This window comes from Tachysurus fulvidraco, chromosome 3 (assembly GCF_022655615.1).
Source record: "Tachysurus fulvidraco isolate hzauxx_2018 chromosome 3, HZAU_PFXX_2.0, whole genome shotgun sequence".
In the NCBI taxonomy this organism is placed as follows: domain Eukaryota; kingdom Metazoa; phylum Chordata; class Actinopteri; order Siluriformes; family Bagridae; genus Tachysurus; species Tachysurus fulvidraco.
In genome coordinates, this window is record NC_062520.1 from 21186723 (window position 1) to 21209716 (window position 22994).

At 38.1% G+C, this 22994-nt stretch overlaps 1 protein-coding gene across 7 annotated transcripts in view; it reads left to right on the top strand.

The window, feature by feature from the left end:
* Positions 1 to 22994, top strand: part of col14a1a (collagen, type XIV, alpha 1a) — an 82625-nt gene that overhangs the window by 38327 nt on the left and 21304 nt on the right. For all 7 annotated transcript variants that reach the window (XR_003441017.2, XM_027149565.2, XM_047811357.1 and 4 more), the window contains 14 exons: positions 655 to 777; positions 3743 to 3892; positions 9256 to 9372; positions 10741 to 10887; positions 11273 to 11347; positions 12240 to 12379; positions 13170 to 13293; positions 16711 to 16854; positions 17180 to 17344; positions 17492 to 17530; positions 18306 to 18444; positions 19131 to 19273; positions 19471 to 19580; positions 22513 to 22671. Coding sequence is in view for 6 of the 7 variants with exons in the window: in XM_027149565.2 (XP_027005366.1) it covers positions 655 to 777; positions 3743 to 3892; positions 9256 to 9372; positions 10741 to 10887; positions 11273 to 11347; positions 12240 to 12379; positions 13170 to 13293; positions 16711 to 16854; positions 17180 to 17344; positions 17492 to 17530; positions 18306 to 18444; positions 19131 to 19273; positions 19471 to 19580; positions 22513 to 22671 (1775 nt within the window). In the remaining variant the exon portion in view is untranslated. The remainder of the gene's footprint in view (positions 1 to 654; positions 778 to 3742; positions 3893 to 9255; positions 9373 to 10740; positions 10888 to 11272; positions 11348 to 12239; positions 12380 to 13169; positions 13294 to 16710; positions 16855 to 17179; positions 17345 to 17491; positions 17531 to 18305; positions 18445 to 19130; positions 19274 to 19470; positions 19581 to 22512; positions 22672 to 22994) is intronic.

A 22994-nucleotide genomic window follows, 5' to 3' on the forward strand; every position in this document is an offset into this window, starting at 1 on the left:
TTCCTTTGTAGATATATATGGGCTCATAGCTTCTTAAAAGAACTCTAGATTTAAATTCTTTCACAATCTTTTGTATGGCTTTACAACAATGGATGGACAACTATAGAACCCTTACGAGTTCTAGCTTTGACCATTAAAAAAAGTAATTAATATTTGTCCTTTTGTTGTAGTTTATTAATTATTTAGTCATCTAATATTACTCCAGTTTAAATTTAAAATGGGTCATTTTAAGGGTGTAGACCATAAAATTGTTTATAGTTTAGACTATAAAAGGCATCAGTAAGTAAAACCATGCCTTATATAAACTGAACAACAATGCAGCTGAGTGTTTTTTGACAGTGTTGATCAAATCTTCATCAGTTGGTAAAATGAACTAGCATGCCAGTAATGAGGAAAAGTAATAAAAATGTGTGTTAATATGAGAACCATATGGGAGATTTGTGAACCTGGCTGTGTATAACACCGGGTGAAGACAGTGATAATTGGGACTCTGAGTGAATTAGGAGGGTTGGCAAATGTGACAGTGATGAATGTTGTAGCTTCTGTTACCTGTTTGGTCTTACACTGAAAACTAACATCTGCTGAAAGTTGCTGTAGGCTTTGAAGAAACACAGTTGCTCCTTTTTATAATTACGTTTTTTCTTTGTTGGCCAGTACAACTGACTGCACCAAGCAACCTGAGGGTGTCTGAGGAATGGTACAACCGCTTTCGCCTAACCTGGGACACACCGTCTTCACACACCATGGGCTACAGGATCATCTACCAGCCTACTTCTGGTGTGTATCTTCATGCTCACAACCACAAAATCCTTTCCATGGGAGGCTTTACCAAAGATTAATTTTGTGGGTCTAGATAAAAGGTTCCTGAGAAATGCATAGAAACGCATTTGTATCTTTGGGAGATAGTGTGTTTGAATCCCAAGCATGCCACACCCTTCATTGGCTGGGAATCTAAGGAGCACAAATTGCAATGTTCTTTGAGCGGGAGAGATGGGACACTCTTTCACCTCTCGATCAGAGTGGCTCAATAATATGTGACTGTTAGATCATGGATGAGCTAATGTAGAGGGTAGATACAGTAGTACCTCTCAGAATGTGATATTCTTCTCAGAATGTGTTACATTGCCCTGTGATGCCACATAAGCAGCAGTTTAAAATAAAATTATGGTTTCAGGGTTTTTCCTGGGTCAAAATTGGTCTTTGGTGGTGGCTGACCGACTTGGTCATCCACACACAGCAAAGAGTACCCTAGTACCCACATGATCAGCAAGCCCAATATTGACAATAAATGTTAAATTTAAAATAAATACAAAGAAACAGTTTGTGATTTTTTTCTTATCCTATTTATTCATGAAAAAACGATCACTGTCAGGCTAGATACAGTAGTAAAAGAAAGCAATTACAACTTATTTTACATGTAAACATCATCGATACCATAGTATATTTGAAATGTCAAAGGTATCACAATTTATCTATTTACAAAAATCACAGCCTGCAGATGAACATTTAACTCGTCTGTTTTTATTAACACCGTAGAACCTTTTTATAAGATCTCTGTAGTCGATTTCATCCTGATGGGGCTCATCCACAGCTACCTTGCAGCATACGTCTAAATGTTGGTCCTTTTTCATTTTAGTATAATCATATCAATAAAAAGTAGCATTAAAAACGTAGCGTTAAAAGGTGTAATAGTGTCATTTTTTACTATATAAAATTTAAAAAAATTAGCAGCTCGCTAGCAACAGCTTTGATCTAGTTTCATCTCACTCCAGTCTAACTTTAAGCTAAATGATTTTATAGGTAATTTACTACACATTGTCATAGGCCTATACATAATGTGGATTATTAAGGTTACATTTTACTAAACTCTCTTGCTAAATGGGGTAAGCACACTTACTTTCTCATTTCAGATGTGTATGTTCTTCTAAGAAGTAATGGTTTGTCATACATCGATTCAGACATTGACGTGCAGACCAATTGCTTTAACCATTCATTATAATGAATCGGCTCAAAGGAGTCATTAGGTCGCGAATCGGACTTTAGTGTTGTGTGGGAATCCTGGCTGTTAGGACATCTCGAAAAAATTTGTCAACACACACACACACACACACACACACACACACACACACACACACACACACACACAAACACACACACACAAAAAACACTTCATAACTGGATAGATTTTTTTTTTTTTGCGTTTATTTAAAGTTATGTCAGCTGCATGACAAGTTGTAAGAGAAGATAAGGCAAATGTTTTTGACTGCAATTCACACCCAGCGATAATTCAGCAAAAATATTCTCTGAATGCACCACGTGAAACATGGATTCGGCCTACCAACCTTTAGGATCAGTTGATTTTGATGCGAGGGAGAGAGCAAAGACAGAACTGAAGACGGAGAGTGCCCATGCAGGGGGTGGGGGTGGGGGGCGCGCGCTGTGCTCGTTCTCTCCATCACTCCGTCAGTAGCCTGCTTCACTCACAAAACCCAATTACACATCAAATAAGGCTTTGGCAGGACAAAAAATCGTTTTGGCGGCTGCCAAAAAATTTACAATGTAGGAAAAACCCTGGGTTTAGAGGAAGCCATACTACTAATGCTATCAATCCTCCCCAGTTGGTATACCCTCCTACTAACCATGCTCCCAACTCTCTCCTTACAATACATACATACAAACAGCATATCTGCCATGAGATGGGGAGAGGTGGCTTGTTGTTGGGACTTGGAAAAGTTTACCAAAACTGTAAAAATGGGGAAAATTCTACTTAAGATTGAAAAATATGATGATGAAATAGCAGTGTACCTTTGTTCTTCAGTTTGCTGTCTGTGCAGTAGAGTATAAAATAAAAGTGTTGTGCCACAGTTGATGTAATTTACACATGGCAATGCCTTTAGGTTTATAAACAACATTTTTATGTGTAAGACATGGACAAACTGAATAAATGCTGCTGCTGAAATTGTGTGCAGACATCTGTTTTTACATCTGCTGGTCTAAATCTGACCATTCTTCCATCTGCAGGATTCGTTTCAGCTGTAAACAGACACTACTTTTGGTTGTGTAGAACACCAGAAGGAAAAACATCACTCAGTTTCAGTGTTTCCACTGAAGCACTTTTGATGAGAGACTCAAATTGAGCTTCTATAAACTTCTGATTTATATTAACTGTCGAGTCTGTGGTGGAGAGAAGTGGCTACTCCACCTCTGTTTAATAACTTCTTAAATAAGCAGAACTGCACACACTGCAGATACATCATAAAACTGCTGCTCATTTGGTTATTAGTTATCAGAAATCTGCTAGGTTTGCATATGTGTGAGTACTGTATGGGTATTGAGTAATGGGTCAAGAAAATCTACACTTTAATATTCGATGGATTTGTGTGGATCAGCTGTTCCTTTGTTATCTACACTTTAATTTAGTCTGTGATCTTTCTCTGAAGTTACTGGGGTGAGTGAGCTTTGGTCTATGTTGTTTTCCTTTTTCATTATTTGTCTTCTGCTACGCTGAACTCTAATTGTCATTTTCTTTTGTACTATTCTGTGCAATGGAGCACGCTAAATCCCTGCCTGATTAACACCCTTCAGGTGAAATTAGTTTTGTGATGGTGTTGCTAAGTAGTGAATTAATGCAGAATTCATATTTAACATGAATTTAAATTTAAACGAGCATAGCTTTGGGGTGGATGTACAGTATATATGCTGCTGTTTGTGAGTTTGTTTGTTTGTTCTGTTACATGTTCAGTGTCGGGTCCTGCTCTGGAGACATTTGTAGGAGAAGATGTGAACACACTGCTGATCCTCAACCTGCTGACTGGCACTGAATACAGCGTTAAGGTCATTTCTTCATACACAACAGGCTCTAGTGAGCCTCTAACTGGCACAGCAAGGACACGTAAGTCTGTCACACGCTCACACACACACACACACACACACACACACACACACACACACACACACACACACACACACACACACACACACACACACAAATAGGGATTCAACTGAACTCTAAAATATTATTCAGAGGGAACAGAAATGTGTTTTAAACAAATACAAATATAGATATCAATTGGAGGAGCTCGATTTATTTTTCAAAAGTCTGCCAGAAAGATTCAGAAGATATCTAGTTAGGAACAGAAGTGTTACGTGAACCAGCAGAACTATCATGTGGTGCTGACACATTTACTGCCTGGTCAGGGTTGTGGTGGGTTAATAGTTATTAGGTTAACAAGCTTAGTTTGCTTGCATTTTGGGAAATAGAACCTACTAAAAGAACCAATTTCTTAAAAATGATTGCAGGCAGGTGGAAAAAAAAACAAATAAAAAACCTCTCTGTTTAGGATTATGAATTGAGCAATGTAGCTGTGGTTGTGAAACTGAATCCAGAGCCAGAATTCACAGATCATAATGACAGTGCTGAGAAAAAAAGAAAGAAATGAAAAAATGAAAAGACTTCAGTTTTAGGCCACAGATTCTTGTTTAGCTTTAAATCTGAGATATGGATATATTGAGCTCTCTCCAGATACAGATGGTACACAGTGGTATTGTGTTTTTTTCCTAATATACATATACAGACAGTCTGGCAAGTCAGGTCAGATGTCCTAGATCAGGGGTTCCCAACCTTTTTTGTGCCAGAGACCAGATTATTCATAAAAAAAATTCCAGGGGCCAGTTTTACCATTTTTAATGCCTCAATTTTAAGATGCATCGTTTGGAACATATCACTGTGTAAAACATCATTTAATTGCATATAATGAACATGGTGGCTACAAACTTGTAGGAATATACCAATCTTTTTAAACTTTCAGACCGGTTCGCAAAATGTTTCCCTTTTCTCCCATACAATTAGGTCTACTTCAAAAGCAACTTACACAGCACTCACTCACTAGCAGGTGGCAGTAATGGCAAATTGTATGAAAATACCAGTCCATTTCACCTGTCAAATCTCTCCAGAACCACTAAAGACAATCACTTCAACAGCAACTTAGTGTTTTCACTCACCAACAGGTGACAACAAAGGCTAATTGTATGAAAATAAGAGCCAGTTTCAACAGTCAGACAGATTTAGAATACAATACTGTAGCAAACACACAGTGATTTCAGCCAATAATTTTTAAAAGTATAAAATTAGAGATTAAGCTTCAACTTTTAACAAAAAATACCAGACCAGACCAATGAGAACAGAACCTGAACTGCTTATTGATATTACTATAGCCTATTTGTTCTTCCTGGGCCTCCATAAAAAACATATACAGTATGCATCCAAAACAATGCACACAAATTCCAGGATACAATAAAATGAAATTTGAAAAGGTCTGCTTCACAAATATGAAAGAAAACCAGCTTACAGTCTGATATCCATATCAGTGAGGCCCATGGGATTGCCTGGCAGCCAAAAGAACATCATAACTCCTCCGTTTTGTCTTTGAGAGTTTGGTGTTTGCTGGTTAAGTGCCGTCAAGTTTTGACGGCTTCATTGCTTCATTGCAGAGTTTTTCTCCACAAATAACGCACAACGGATTTGGCGCCACGGAATCGCCTGTTGTTGTAAATCCATACCTAATGTATGAGGCATCGTATTTACGATTGAAGCTTGACTTTTTTTTCTCTCTCACTATTTTCGAGTTGGTCATTGCCTTTCCTTTTACCACAACTGCCCGCAATGAAATTAGCCATTGAAGTTTGCTGAGGCCCGCTCATCTCTCCACGTACTTCGGTCACTTCAGGTGCACCTCGCTTTTTTTGCAGTCCGTTCAGATACGACACGCTGCTAAGCAATTACAAGGCGCTCAAAGAAACACATTTTAATTTATTTATTGTTTATGTTTTGGATTAAATAACATGACATGTCATAGCACTTAAAAAAGACAATTATTATTATTATTTTAAAAATTCTGGGAATATTTCAAGGCCCGGTACTAACGGGTCCACAGACCGGCACCGGTCCGGGGACCGGGGGATGGGAATCACTGTCCTAGATGACACTGCTGCAGTTTTTCCTGATGTTTGCTCACATCTCACTTCCCAGGAGAGGGTGTAGTCTACCACATGTTTCCTCAGTGATAATAGATTAGACCTAACCACATGTTTTTTAACTGTTGCTCATGCTGTTTCATAGGGCACTCGGAGGAAAGAGCTATCTGCCCTAGTCCCTAGTGCATTCATGATTGGCTACAGTTACTGTGTATGACAATGGGGGGAAGAATATACCATCCCTCATACTTTGAGAGTGTAGAATATTTTGGTTCCCTTAGCTCTCTGATAAGGATAGATTTGGAGATGTCAGGATTTGATTGCACAATGAAAGGCCAAGCGATTATTTGGTGCAGCTTCAGATTTAGGAATCCAGCTATAGATGTAGGTCCATAATAGTTAAGCCTGAAAAAAGTCTTTAAAGGAAATCCATTCACTAAGGAAACGTATACAGAATAATGATAACAATATACATCAAACAGTACTAAATGTGTTGAAAGGATGTTCAGTGGAGTGTCATAGTCTTTTTCATTACATTTAGCTACAGTATAAGCCTAGTGAACTAAAATTCTTCCTTTGTGGTGACCATTATTCTATTTAAACTTAGACCTGATATGCTGTGATAATCAATCTGTTAAGATCTTTTCTGAAATAGAGATGGTTTTTATAACAGATAGCCAAAGGAATATTAATGTCCAGATACACAGCAACTGCAATAACAGTCCTATGCATATAAATGTGATAGCACAGGCTTTATCACAAACTAATACATTTTCTGAGCTTTTCTCATCAAATAGCAAGTAGATTGAGTTTTTTTTTTTTTTTCCCAGAGAGGCCTGCGGGAAGATAAAAGAATTCTGGTGTGCCATTGTGTCACTCTCTCAATTTACTTTACCTAGATAAGAAAGTATAGCGATAGGATGCCAAAGTATTGGGACGTTTTTATAGAAAGATCCTTTTTTGTCATGTAGCTGCCTCAAACACACCACAAGACATATCTGCCACCCATCATCAGATCCTATTTAGTGACTCTCCATATGTGTCAGTAAAATGAAGACGGTGTTAAAATGTTATTGTCTTATGATGACAAAATAATACTGTCTAACTGTTTGGAAAAAAAAAACTGTTTACTGGAAGGCAGCTGTTAGATTCAAACACATTTTCAGCCTCCTGTTAGACATGCTTTTTGAGATTAGATTTATGGATTTATATGGTATGTATTAATAGCTAAATATAAAATGTTGGCAAAATACTTTCTTCATTGATTTATTTATATAGCTCATAAAGTATTAATTTGACCTTTAAATAATTAAACCCACAATACCAAATGTTTCAATTGACTCTATTTTATCATCCAAAGCCAGAAGCTTCTCTCAGCATGAACATAGCTCATTAAAATAATGTAACTAATAACAGAAAGGGAAGGTTTATGGCATGCATTATTCAAAACTCTGAAGGCTAGTCTTCTGTACTGTACCATATGTTTGGTGCAAACTGTATGCTGTGTCAGGCTTTTTTAGACAGATAAACAACGAAAAAGCCTTCGTCATTTTATATTCAGCCTCCTAAATGCACCGTTAATGAATTAAAAGCTTTTTCTGTGAATATTCATGCCACCAAATGTTATTGATGTGTGTTGATGTCTGTCATGATTCATGGTGCAGAAACCAGAATTCATCCACAGGGAGCGAACATCATCGCCGAAGCTGTAATCAAATATTAGAATTCACAGTCTGTTTTACGGTAAACCATGAGAGGAGTATTGTACTCAGCAATCTAGACAAGATGTGGCTTATGGCTTTGGCTTGTACTGAAATTTGTTAAGAATTTAGAAAAGAAAGCCCTTTTTTTGCAGTTGTTTTTTTTCACAAAGCACATTTTGTGTGGTTTCTATAAAAAAACAATATCTGGTTTGGACCAGTCATTTGGAAGCACGCCTACAGAAGCAGCATTTGAACAGCGGCATGCTGTTTGAACCTTATGCTTTCTTTTCCTTCAGATTCTACCAGCACACACTCCAAAGCTTTGCGAATAAGCCATTTTTTTTTAACGTGTGAATGTTTTATCTACACATTTAGCATATCAATTGAAATTTTCATACATTTTTTTTAACATGCATCAGTGACGAATTCATAAAATCACAGCATGATCTGTGCAGTTATATCGATCATTGCAACACTTTCATAAATGCCGGTCATTAGCAAAAATGATGCCGACATCAGTTTATTATTTAATCCTTAAAGACACAATCAACCATCAACCAGTCTTTCCTTCTATTTTAATAGCATTGTCGTAAATGCCTTTATGGCAGTTCCATTGAAAAATATGCTAGTAATATGGGGAAGTGATATCATACCATATTCAATCTTATTGTTTCTGCCTATGGTTGCCTGAGTATACAGTAGCAAGCTGAGAAAAGAACAGGAAAAATACATGATTCTGACTGGTTAAACCTTTTTCTTCCTTTAGCAGCTGGTAGCCAATAAAATGTAATTAAAGAAATTAAGGACTAATTCCAAACGTTTGAAATGGTTAAATATGGAATTACAACTTTGACACCTTGTATAGGACACACTGTATATAAAGGCAGCTGTGCGGTGTGTTGTTTGAAACCAACCAATAAGCTTTTGTCATAAATTATTTTAGCTACAGTATGTTTGTGATGTGTGTCTTATGACTTGTTGATTTTATTAAAGACAGACAAAAGAGTTCCTCCCAATTTCATGCAAAGATACACTTGCATTAAAATAGACACAATCATGTAGCTCATAGCCTATTACGGTGAGGTTTAAAAGTCAGAAAGAGCCAGTGAAAATGCTTCTATGCTCAAGAAGCATTCATGAATGAATTTTCATGAATAGTTTTATAGTTTTCTTAGTATCAGGTTTGTCCCTGTTTTGCTTTAATGGCAGTATCCACTTGAGCTGCATGGACTCCACAAGTTGGTGCAAAACATTCTGATGATTGTAGATCAAATCCATCAGTGTCGTCTGAATGCACGCAGGGATCTTTAATTTTTTTTAATAGATTTTGTAACTGTTTTGTACCTAAAATACCGAATGGAAAATAATCTCAGATTATTACCATATGCATGACATTTTGGACCTCGCTAGAGATGATGACATAAAGTATGTATAGAAATGACTAAAACTTGAGCTGTACAGCCAGAACACCCATTGTCCTTTTATTATTTAGAGATGTCATACAAATTAAATATAAACATGAAGTTTTACAGTATGTCTGAACATTTTGTGTCCTGATAATAGCTGTTGTGTGTTGTAGTGTTTCTGGGAGTCAGTGGCCTCGGTACGTACCAGGTGCGGATGAACAGCATGTGTGCACAGTGGCAGCCTGTCAGCCAGGCCTCCCTCTACAGGGTCATCATCGAGTCACTGCTCAGTGAGTTACACACACACACACACACACACACACACACACACACACACACACACACACACACACACACACACACACACACACACACACAGAGATTTCATCAAAGGGAATCATTGCCATTTTCAGTTCTAACCAGAGATCTGTGATTTGAAAGAATCGGATATGCTTTGACTCTTTCCAGCAGTCACTGCGTTCCTTCTATGTTCTTGATGGCATGGTGTGACAGGTCTTATGTTCTGATTTGACACAGCACTGCTCTTATTTAATGCATTTTATGTTTTTCTCATCCCTGAAGCCTTAGCAGTTCTGCTCCTCTGGAAAGCCTTTTAAATTCGCCATTTCCTTTGACATTCAGGACTCATAGCACAGGAGATTTCAGTGCGGTGGCACTACTGAAACCAGATCCAACTCACTAGCTGCATTGTGTGTAATTATATTATAAATACATTGCAAGAAATTATTATTTTTAAGCAGTGAACCTCTTGGATGCTCTATTGTGCAGGTACTCCGGAGGTGTCTAATGTAACTCACACAGTCAGATACATGCACTGAACAACCGAGACTGAAGGATAGCAGTTTTCTTTATGGAGATATACCTTGCTTGTTTTACAGCAAGCTTTAAATAATGAAACTTCACATCCCGTTGTTTGAGAAGCTCACAACCCAGCTAACAAATCTGATTGAAACCATATTTGATCAGTTCTTGTTAGCAGATTGTGATTATTTCTGGATGCACTATTATCAATGTCATGTGGAGACATGTGTCCTCATAGAGTGCCATAAATTTTAATGTGAGTCCAGTCATAGCAGTCATTATTCAAAGTGAGAGCAGAGATGGTAACAGAGAATCACAGAAAGGGAATGCAAGAACTGGGTGTTTATACTAAGAAGGGATAGAATCTCTTCTATAATTCACTTTTCTTTGACCTCACTGACCGATCTGAATATATGAACCTGGTGCATTTTTCATTTTCTCTGACTCCCATATGGCTTTGAAAAATAATTACAGCTTCAAAGGTGATGAATGGCAGCTATTAGAGCACCTGTCTTCTATCATTATTTGTCTTGACTCTGACCATATACAATTTTCTCATATCCAGTGTATTCACATTGTTTCTTATTTTGTAGTGTAGAAGAGTCAGTGTTATATAAGAAGTGACCATAACTTGTGGCCTGTGGAGTATCATGTGTTATTGTCTTGCTCAGGATGTGTTGCCCTGTAGGATTTAGTCACCTGCTCCAAATAATTTTGATACTTGGATTTGTTTGTTTTTTCCAATTAGGTTAGAGCTGAACTCAAATTGTTGTCAAGAGAGCATCACTCCTCAGTGTATGTATTCTTCATTCAACTCAGGTTGCTTTTACTTGCAGATGGTCACAAAGAGGAGCACAGAGTAAGTGGTGGTGCCTCCAGGCAGTGTTTCTTCAACCTGTCGCCTAACTTGCAGTACAAGATCAGCGTCTACACACAGCTAGAGAACATGGAGGGCCCTGCTGTCACCATCGTGGACACCACACGTAAATGACTCACTGTCACTGAGATGACTCATTTTCAAATTGTATGATGCTACCACGTAAGGGGAAGGGAAAATATAGACGTAGTGGATTTCCTCTCAGCTCTTTGGACAGCTGCAATGTTTCGGCAATTCTCTTCTTTTTCCCAACACGCATATCTGTGTGTCAGTGAGTGGCAGCGGTAACAGGTCAATGATTCAGACGGCTTCCTAGCCAACGAGGTAAACAGAGCTGCACTCTGTCTGCACACTCTGTCATTGTCTGGGAATCAGATTGAACCAGCCCAGAATAAAGCAATGCAGCCGTCCTTAGACTTGAAGTCACACAGCTGTTTTTTTTTTTGGTGAGATATTGTGTGATTTGTTTTGTTTTATTTTTTCTTTTATAGTACCAGCTCCAACCCAGCCACCGCCTCCACCTCCCACCACGGCCCAAGTTCCCACCATCCCATCAGCTAAAGAAGGTAACAAGGGAGGAAAAAAGAGAGGAAAATAGAGGAAGGGTGGTAAAGGGGGAATTTTGTACTGTTTTCACTAATCAGCTTTGTATTATGTTGGTCTGCTAGGTCCCTATGAGCTGTGTGACCTTTCAGTAATGCATGTCTGATCTGACAGCTAACCTTTCTAGTTCTTTGAGCCACATAATTCGATTAATATGCAGAAAAAATCTTATTGTACACAAGTGGCAATGACAGATATGTACAGCATTACTCCTCACCAAGGCACCGACTAAAGATACCTAGGGTTGAATTTTAGTGAACATTTTGAGTGTCATGTCCAACTGGACATAAATACACAACTTATGAGTTAATGTGATTAAGGATTATGCTGTGCAAAGAAAGTTTTTCTCTCTCTCTCTCTCTCTCTCTCTCTCTCTCTCTCTCTCTCTCTCTCTCTCTCTCATAATTTAAATTCGCTAAATTGGAATTTCATCAAAAGAAAAATATTATCTCAGAAAAGCTAAACACAGCACTATGCTTACAGGAAATTTATGCTCCCATACAGTAGATCTCATGGCTAAGTGCATTCCCCTGGGGGTTCTCCATCACCCCTTTGAGGCTAGGAACTATGTTTAACATTAAATGCTTTGAAGGCATTAACATTCTTCCAAAAAAGACAGGAATAAGGTAGCTGGGAATTAATTAGCAGCTTATTGTTATCTTACCTATGGTAATAAGGGTCTTGTCAGAAAGCCAAGTTGAAGAAAAATAGACATCTTACAAATATGGGGATCATCTGTTGTATTGCAACATCTATAAAGTAATGAAATTTCTGTCTCTGGGAAATCTCACTCACACCCCCCACTCCAACTCTCTCCCACCCCCCACCCCCCACACACCTCTTTTCCTCTTTTAGTTTGTAAAGCAGCCAAAGCAGAGTTGGTGTTCTTGGTAGACGGTTCCTGGAGCATAGGAGATGACAACTTCCAGAAGATCATCCGCTTTCTATACAGCACCACTGGGGCTTTGGATATCATTGGTCCCGAAGGAACACAGGTGTGCTGGGATCATTTAAACATGCAGATCAATCCCATTACACAACTGGAATGTCACATTTGTGTGTGTGTGTGTGTGTGTGTGTGTGTGTGTGTGTGTGTGTGTGTGTGTATATATATATATATATATATATATATATATATATATATATATATATATATATATATATATATGTATGTATGTATGTATGTATGTATGTATGTATGTATGTATATGTATATATATATTTTTCAGTAATGAGATTTATTCAGTTAATCTTCAGTTTACAGTATTAATACAAGCATAACTTTATGTTCTACATTATTTTGTGAAGTAGCTTGAGTTCACTTACCCAGGGCATCATAGGAAAGGCTATTTTTGGGTAGACTGTAAAAACCACACTGGCAAATGTTTAGCCTGGTCAAGAGGGAAAGTATTAAGTAAAATACCACCAGTCTAGACACACTAGGTCAAAGCCAAAAGATATCCATCAAGCTCACCGACCTCATCAGGGTACACTGCAACAAGTCATGGATGTGCTACAAGGAAAACACTGCGTAAATCAAATAAAGCCAATAAAACAAAATAGAATGAAAGAAAAGATCAGAATGCTGCCAGAGTCACTCATACTCAAACACACTAGTCAATCTCACTCATAAAAACAGCCGAGAATTGTAGGAAATAGCACACTAGAGCGTTCCATTTCAAGGTCAGAAAGATTTTTGGGTTTAACTTGGCTCACACCAAATTCAGCATAGCACAAATCCAAGACCACAGGCTTGATAAACGCTCCTAATTTCGTCTTTGACAGGTGGCCATCGTTCAGTTCAGCGATGATGCCAGGACTGAGTTCAAGCTCAGCTCCTACAGGGACAAGGAGTCTCTGCTGGATGCTGTACAGCGCATCACCTATAAGGGAGGAAACACCAAAACAGGCATGTATATGCACCAGACAGCTGGCTTTGTCCTCACAGTGATTTAAGGGGAGGAAACAGGTGCACTTGAGGAGCACAAGAATGAGCGTTTGTCTGCATTCAGGAATTTTGAAAGAGGAGATGACTCTTTGAATATGAATAATTTTGGGTTGCTTTCATAATTCTAAGCACATGCAGATGAGTGTGGAAAGTTCTAGTAGCATCTTCTTACATCAGGTTGGTCTGGAATGGCTTCTTATGGTAATTACCCCGTATGATGCTCCGCAGACCGCACACAAATGTTTACATTTTAAAACATATACATATTCATGTACATATACACTCACAGAGCACCCTATACTAATGTAGGGTTCGTTTCTGCTTTTCTGCTCAGCACAACTGTAGCTGAGCAGAACCGTAACAGTGCTTATCTGCGTTCCTCTAACCTTTCTGTCAGCTTGGCAGGACAATCAGGCTGTTCTTTGTTGATCTCTCTCATCAGCAAGGTATTTCCATCTGCAGAACTGCTGCTCAGTTAAAGTTTTTTTTATTGCACCATTTATAGTAAACTCTAGAGACTGTTGTGCGTGGAAAATCCTAAGTGATCAGCAGTTACAGAAATACTCCACCCACCCTGTCTGGCACCAACAATCATGCCACAGTCAAGATCACCGAGATCACATTTTTCTCCCATTGTGAAGGTTGATAATTTTATGCATTACACTGTGCATGGGTACAGGTGTTCCTAATAAAGTGTTCAGGGTGTGAATGTTTTAGAGTAATAGTTTATCTGTGCCAGTGGTGAGAATTTATACTGTAAGTTTAATGAAAGGAATGGAAATTAGCAGCAGGGCTGATTAATCTACACATAGTACTGTTAACAAATATCCTAAAATTATCAACTAGACTTTAAAAATCTACAACTGAAATTCGAAGACTGGTGATGTTTTGTAATAAAATCCCACTTTTATGCTCACAAAACTATGAGTTTTCTGATCTCACTGAGCTACATCAGCAAAGCTCATGGTGAATAAGTCTAAGTGGGTGATAGTAGACAGTGAAATGGCAGGATGGTGAAGCTCTATTTCATTTTATTAAACCAGATGTGATAAGTGCAGTGCACACTGCTGCGCCTTGCTTTGCTGATCAGTGCAGCTTTTTTAACAAGCTAGAAGGAATAAAGAGTAGCGGAGTGTACACAAACTGCAATCCTGATTTTGCGTTTTTCCATAAGTCCTGCACTGCTAGAAACTCACCAACATACAGGCTTGTGTTAAAATAAAAAGCACTGTGGATGATCTTGCCTTTTCATTTCTACACACATTTCTGATACTAGCACGTGTTTATACTGCTGCATTGTCAAGCATTACATTTATGCATTTTGTACCTTTTTTAGTTTAATAACTTTGTATTTAGAGATATATATATTTTGAGTATATGAGATAAATTCCTATTTAAGGACAGGTCTTTAGCATGTATGTTTTTTAATAAAAAAATCTCTTTAACTGCTCACCCTGCATTACACAAATACAAAAATACATAGAAACCCCTTCCCTGCAAAGAGATGTTTTACTTGGTGAATAGGCTGACACACTGCAGGTCAGACGCCTAGAGTGCCTGCTGGGCCATGCTGGATATATTGCAGGTGAGTTGGTGTGCAACTCTAGAAATAGATGATGTCGTGTTAGTCGGTCTATACTTTTTTCTTTTCATTTCCTTCAGCTTCTTCGGCCTGCTCATTTACAAGACGGTATAGGATTGAGTTTGTGGGTGTGGGAGCGTTAGGGGTAATCCTCAGGCTGTTTATATATTGAAATATGGAAGTAAAGGTAGACTTACTGAGAGATTGGCCTCACTAAAAGGATATTAAGATAGAAATCCCAGTGTTCCACATAGATTAGAGTAGTTCCTCCTGATATAAACAAGTAAGAGATCAACACAGAAAGATAACAGGTTTCGTTGAAAACAATATCTGAACGAAAAATGTTTCTGTTTGACTCAAAGTTTGAATAAACCTTTAAAACATGTCATAACAGACATCATTTACATGATTAATGAGAAGATCAGCTGCTCAGACATGGTTCAGGGAGCTACATTAGCTAATGCCAAATCAAGGTGACAGCTCTCTTTTCTGGCATAAGCCCTTTTCTTCTGTTGTTACATTTAAAACTGATATTATTCCAGTGTCTGTAATCGCTGCAGATTGTCTCCTCCACCAGTTGTTTCTTTTGTTCTGACAGCATCTAAAATAAATTAAGAGAGAGAGACAGAATCATCCTGGCATAACCACAGGGGTTGCAAAATTTTGTCCCAGTTTATCAGTGTAATGTGGCTTTTCACAGCTTAGCATCCATGAGACAGTCTGTGCTGTCTGGTTTAACCTAAAAAGTACTGTATTGAACAAATTGAAGCAGAATGGCAGAGACTAATGTCATTTCCTGTCACTATGCTCTGTTTTTGATAATAGGGAACCTGCTGAGCAAGAGAGCTAGTGCATGGAACTGCTTGGGTCTGTTATTAGTAATGATTGGCTTTCTATCACTTTAAAATAGCAGCTCATTTTTTGTCAAAGTAAATTCTTTGCATGCTCTGAAATAGCAATCATCAAAAAAATTGCTGTTGAAGACATTGACATACCAAAGCTAATGACAGCCAGTTTATATTTAACAAGCACGCTGTGTCACAATTGAGTCATGCTAACTAGTATAGCATGCCCTGTAAGAAAAGAGGCAGGAAAGATTTAAAGGAATAATTTGAGCAAAAATAAAGTTTCCAACTACCCAGAAATAGTTGACTAGCGCAGACATGGTTTGGAAAGTTTGCTACATTGCTAGCATTGCACTAGAGTGAATGTATTGAAAATGTAAAGGGATCTTACAAGTTTTGTAGAACCTGGAATGACTTTCTTTTTCAGAATTTAGTTTGGTATGACTCAGAGCAATGGCAACATATTGTGAAGAAATTTCTATTATTTTCATTATTAACACTATTATTATAATGAATGCACTATATATTTTACTGTATTTCTAAAACGTGAAAGTAAATGAGTGAGATTTCAGACTGAGTATTAGGTGAAGTTAAAGTTTGCACAATAGTCTCTCAAAATTTTGCTTCGAACACCAATTTTGGGTTAAAGGTTGTATATTACACACATATTATTAACAATTATAAGGTCATTTGTAAAGGCATTATTAAGTGTTTGTAGAGAGACCCTGCTTTATTTTGGGGGCTTTTTATCTCATTCCCTTTAAAATATTTGGCTTCTCTTTTTGGAGCTAGGTGCATGACAATTTGACACATCGCTCCCCTTCGGCAGTCACACATAAAGCTGATGTAACTCTAGCCTAAGTATAGTCTGTCACTTTGCAGCCAGAGCTGTTGTAAATTGTGCTTCCTGGCTTAAGGCCCTTATACCTGTGATTTGTGATGTGTGCTCAGGTCGAGCCATTAAACACGTGAAGGAGAGCATCTTTACAGAAGAGTCTGGTGTGAGGAGGGGAATTCCCAAAGTCCTGGTTGTGCTCACAGATGGCCGCTCACAAGACGACGTTAACAAGATCTCCAAAGACCTGCAAACAGAAGGTTAGAGATGCTATGGTGAATGCATTCATCACTAATACTGTGGGCTGATATTTTTACATTTTGTTCTTTTTATGGTTTGAATGAAAAAAGAATTAATCAATTCATGGAGAATTTATTGTTTATAGCACAGAGATATTTCTGTTTATGTCAATAAATATTGTTTGAAACACATTTTACTGTTGTGTATTGCTGTAAAACCAACAAAAATCATGACCTGAAAATAAGTTATTGTTAACGTCTAATGAAATTGCTTCAGGAAGTAGTGGAAGTGTATGTATCTGTGTGTACAGTAACATATGCAGAGCCTATATGTGGTTTTCTTTAGGTTACATCATCTTTGCCATTGGCTTTGCTGATGCGGATTACGGGGAGCTGGTGAACATTGCAAGCAAGCCTAGCGAGAAACATGTCTTCTTTGTAGACGATCTGGATGCAGTCAATAAAATCGAAGAGCAGCTCATAACATTTGTTTGTGAGGCAGCAACAGCAAGTAAGTCTGGTTAAAGACTAGATAGTTCAGATCCTCATAATGCAAAGCTGATTTACATCAAAGTAGTCAACTTTAAACCTATGCTGATATTACCGCAACTAAATTGTAAATCTTTCACTCAAAGTAACTCAAATCTTTTGTCTTTAGCTTGTCCGTCTTTGCTGATAAGTGGGAATACCTTGGCAGGTGAGTGACTGAATTTCCATTGAGAATGCAAGGTGGTTGTTTTCTCTAATAATCACATGATTTATTTTAATCAGTAGCACAATATTCAGTATATAATTGAATCATTGCAATCATAACTGAGAATTCCGGTTGTGTTATATCATACAACCTATGGTACTAAAAAAAGAGAGTATAATGCTTTTATCTCAGAGTGTGCTTCCTTCTGCAGTCAGGCAGATTTCTTTTGCTCTCTAGCCAAAACACACATGCCAACAGACTAATCAGAATTACTTCCCTTTTCATCTGGGATTTCTGAAACAAATGCCAAGAAGTCTTCGTTCAGTCAGTGTTTTACCAGCTTTGTTAACATTTATTTTATGATAACATAACTGCTTATGACGTCTTATGAACGATCGAATTGTTTGCATTTTTTTAAATTCAAAATCTCCAAACACATTATACTAAATAAATGTAAAATGCACAGGATAAACATGCTTTCTGTAGGAACAAAAACAGTCTAGCCAAGAAAATAATCTGTTGTCGTTATGGATTTATTTATTGCGCTCTCAACCTTTGGCAGTAAAATAATAATCATAGTCTAGCACAGTGTGAGCTGAGCCTTGGAAGATATGAAGACAAAGTTATACTCTGTACTTTATATATTGTATTATCCTCCATGAAATAAGATTAAATATAAATAAAAAAAAAAGCTGTATACAGTCCTCCTTGCTGCATTTGTTTTCCTCCTTGTGTTCTGAGTTGAGGTTGAGTTCAGCATTGCCTTGATGGGTTGCAGGTTTCCGTATGATGGAGATGTTTGGGATGGTGGAGAAAGACTACAGTAATGTGCAGGGTGTTTCCATGGAGCCTGGAACTTTCAACAGTTTCCCCTGCTACAGGCTGCATAAGGATGCTCTCATCTCACAACCAACCAAGTATGTACAAGAATTAAGTGAAGTGAAAATTTTAAATTTGGTCCCCAGGAAATGAATTGATGCCTTTGAACATGGCATGTTTAAGCAGAGAACAAATATAAGGTTGCACAATTCCTAGATACTGTCATGATTGGTATTAAAACATAAAAACTGGATTTAACCCTGATGTGAAAGATACGGCGGTTGGTTATATTTTCCTTCCTTATAGAAATCAGTAGTGTTGTATCAGGTTAGCATCTACTGTGGCTGAGCAAATATCTCCAATTGTCATGAGAACAACCAAATGAGCCTTAAAATAAAACCACTGGCTGCTGAGAGCTCAGGGCATCAGTGATGAGTTCAAACAGATACTTGTTTGCATGCCTAGTGATAAAGTCCAGATTAAGCTATGCTTTCCTGAGCTCAAAAGAAGTACTTCCACTTATTATAGTGGAAAGCTTCAGTGCCTTTGAACAATACAGTGTATTTTTCTCTGATGTTCTGATGCTTACTCACCACAAGCGCCACATCATAAGCATCATTCACAACAGTTCGGCCACTCTACGATTAGAAGCTTAGTTAATGATTGTTTTGTAGCAGATTACAGGGCCAGTAAAAAATAGAGGTTATGTTTCATCAGAAAGTGCCCACTGTATTCAGAATTTAGATAAAATGCTGTTCAATTGACATCTGTGTATTGGTACTAGATATCTGCACCCTGAGGGACTTCCTTCTGACTACACCGTGTCAGTGCTGTTCCGCATCCTGCCTGAAACTCCTCAGGAGGCCTTTGCATTGTGGGAAGTTCTCAATAAAGCCAATGAACCCCTGGTGGGTCTCATCCTGGACAGTGAGTATTCTTCTTGACTGCCTGCTGTTACCGTATTGGTCACTAAAAAGCTTGATTTTGCACAACACCAATATCTCTTTCAAACAGGCAATAGCCCTTTGTGGCTGTGCAATTATATTAAGACTCGAAAGTGGAAATAAAACAGTAAATGTATCGTATGAAACTGATTTTCACTTTGAATGGCTTTTTGTTTTCAGATGGTGGGAAAACGTTGACATTCTTTAACTATGACTACAAGGGTGATTTCCAGACAGTGACCTTTGAAGGACCTGACATCAGAAAAATCTTTTATGGTAGTTTTCACAAGGTCAGTGTTGTTTATACTGTATTATATAGCTACAACTTTTCTCTACATTTCACTGTTTATTACTGTTGAGATTTTATCATGACAGCAGGAATTCTATGATATTTGAAGCGTGCATGAAACCCTTATTGGTTGAAGTGCAACTTGGTATTCTGCTTTTCTAATGAGTTGCCTATTCTTGGGCTATTATGTAGCTAGGATCATTTCAAATAGAGAGACTCAGTATCAGAGGTTTGTATCACAGGACCAAGTAAGGAATTTTATACATATATTGGTCATTAATGTGTCTGTGTAGTTGTTTGAAAAAAAAATGGGAGATAATGGGAGAAAAGCTCCACGAGAGTCCTAGTTTGAGCTATTGATTGTAAGTTTCTGTTTTTCTGGAACTTTCTCCCAGTCTCCACATGGGTACGAATGAGTGTGTAAATGTGTGTGTCCCTGTTGTCCTGTGATGCACAACAGTTACTGAAAGTGAGTAAGTACAGAGTGTTTCATCACTTTTACCTCATACTTACTATACTCAGACATGCCAAATGGCATCAGGTCTGGAAAAAACTAAAGTGCTTATATCTCTGAAGAACAACCTATTACCTGTTCTATATATCTATTTGGAGAGATTATACAGTATAATGTGCCCTGTAGCACAGTGTGTATCCAGTCCTGATTGTAATTCTATTTATCTCCCGAGTGTATATCGCTTCGACCCGGATGACAGCATTACCAGAACTCAGTGTAGTGATCTGTGCATTTGTTTATCACTTAAGTCAAGCTTTGCTTATTCTGTTCCCCAAATGACAGATGCTAATTAGTAATGTTGGTTACCGCAATGATATCCCCCATGTCCCATTTTTGATTCAGATAATTTACTATTTATAGTTTATTTCTTTTGTGTTGTCCTTGGCACTAGGCTTAGATACCGATTGAGCCTATGTCTCAGTAAAGCGCAGGAATTCATGTAGCTTCTTTTTTCAAAAGTGTTAATGCGAAAAACACACTGGTCAATGCAGCACAACAGCCTGAAGCTTTAAATTTGTCTGACAGCAGATTTCTACAAAGTAAAATTGTTCTCACACAGCACTTGTTTTGTGCAATAATGCTTAGTAACATCTTTGGTGTCTCAGATTGTTTTGACAGCTTTTAAACACATCCTAGACTCGGAGGAGATCCTGATCCTGTGAGCAGAGGTCGCAATTGAAGAGGCTTTGCTGCTTCTGATTGAAGGTTTTGGTGTGTGTAGTTTGGCACGGGTGAACGGTTGCTGAGTTGGAGTTTGTTGTTTCTCACTCCACACATTCTGCTCTCACACGTTTGGTTTCCGCACAGGAAAACAAGTGCTGACACGAGCTTTTGGAACATTTCTCTTCCTATAATCATTGAACATAAAACACATTACACATGAATCTTAATAATAGTTTCAATTGTTTTTTTTTATTCATCTGGGAAATAATCTGGTATTAGCAACCTTTTCTGGAGGCAGTTGTAAAATGTGTTGTTTTGTTAATAATGGTAGTGTATCGATGGCTTTTCTAGCACTCTGACGTACTCGCTACAGTACTGTACATAGCCATCTCTGAATTACACTCAGGAACCTGTCTCTGTGGGAGCACCTCGAAAGGGACGAGAACACAAACAACCAAATGAAGCACTGCATCGTTATGAGGCAGAGGCTGGGATTTGAGCACAAGCAGCGCATTAAGGATAAAGCGAGGGGTGTGAAATAGACCAATGCATCACACTGGCAACAGAATTATCTGAGGATTGATCAGAGGAGACATGAGAGCCACAGGGGCTTGAGCTGAAAAAGGAGCTACTCTGACTTCTCACCCATCTCAGCTTCTGCATTAAAATCATATGTTTCACACTCACACATAATGCCCAGGTGATACATGTAGTGTGCTGTGAATAATTTCTAGAATTCTCTGGTCACACAACATAGTTTGTATCCGGCTGGCATTTGGTGTACATTTTCACAAGAAAGTGCAGTTCTGGGTTTTTTCTTTGTCCTCTTTTACCTTTTTTTCTGTCTGACAAGAAGTGTTTGAATTTTTTCTCACGCACCAAATCACACTATTATTCACAGTAATTGACGTGGCTGTGTGACAGTGCCATAATGAGCTGAATATGAGCCTGTATTCACCCACCTTTATTCACAGCAGTCTGACAGCTATATCTTTTCTTTCTTTACCCCATCTTACGTCCTCCTCTGTCTCAATGGCATCATGCATGTGTGAGCTGAGTCAACATCAGATTATACACTTTTTTGTTGGTGGTCTGTTATCTTAGAATAAAGTTATTATAGCAGGCTGTAATATAATGGAGAAGTAACTAGGTAATGGTTACTAGGTAATGGTCAAGGTTTAGCTGATTCAGCTCTGTACTACAGCAGTTTTGTATAGACTGACAACATTATATTGAATCCACTCATCAATGCAATTATCCAGTCACCAAACCAGAAAGGCTGCTTCAAGGACTTCAGAAAACTCCTGAGATTTTCTCATACAGTCTCAAGGGTTTGCACAGAAGTCTTTGTGAAAAAGAAAGAAAAAACCTCAAGAGAGCGGTAGTTCTGCAGGTGGAAATGTGCTGTTAAGAAGCGTGGTCAAAGAAGAATGGCTAGACTGGTTCAAGCTGACAGGAAGGTTATAGTGACTCAAATAAGCACTCATAATAACTTTGGTGCACAGAAAAGCATCTCTGAATGCACAACTCACATCCTCACCGTTTGTCTATAACTCATAACTGAATAGCCAAAGAGTGAATATATTTAACTGAGGAATTAATGAAAGCATTGTACAAAATTGTGTTTTGCATAAACACTTGACACCTTTATAACTGCTGAAATCTTCATCTGTGGTAATCATGTGTAGTATATATAGATTTGACTGGAAAAAAAAATGAAGTATGACAAAATGGCAATCCTTCATCTGTCACACAGCTTCATGTGGCAATCAGCAAGACCTCTGCAAAGGTAGTGATTGACTGTAAGATAGTTGGTGAGAAGCCCATCAGCGCTGCCGGGAACATCACCACAGATGGACTGGAGGTTCTGGGACGAATGGTACGCTCGCGTGGCAGCAGGGACAACTCAGCATCGGTAAGACATGAATGTTTGAGGATTCCACCTGCGCTGGTTATTATGAGGAACAGCCTTTGCATTAAAAATTCATTGAGATAGATTGTCTTTATTTTTAAAAGTGATGGTAGAGGCACTAACAAAATTCTAATTTTCATATGAGGGGAAGTTAGATGTGGCAATCTAAAGCCTGAAATATGAGTTAATAATACAAGTGGATTTTCTTTATGGGGCGCATTTTTCAATAACTCTGTGTGTGATTTATGTTTTCCATAAAGGGAGGTTGGGGTTGATGACAATAACTGTAATTATCTTTGAGAAAATGCAAAAACAGGAAAAAAAAA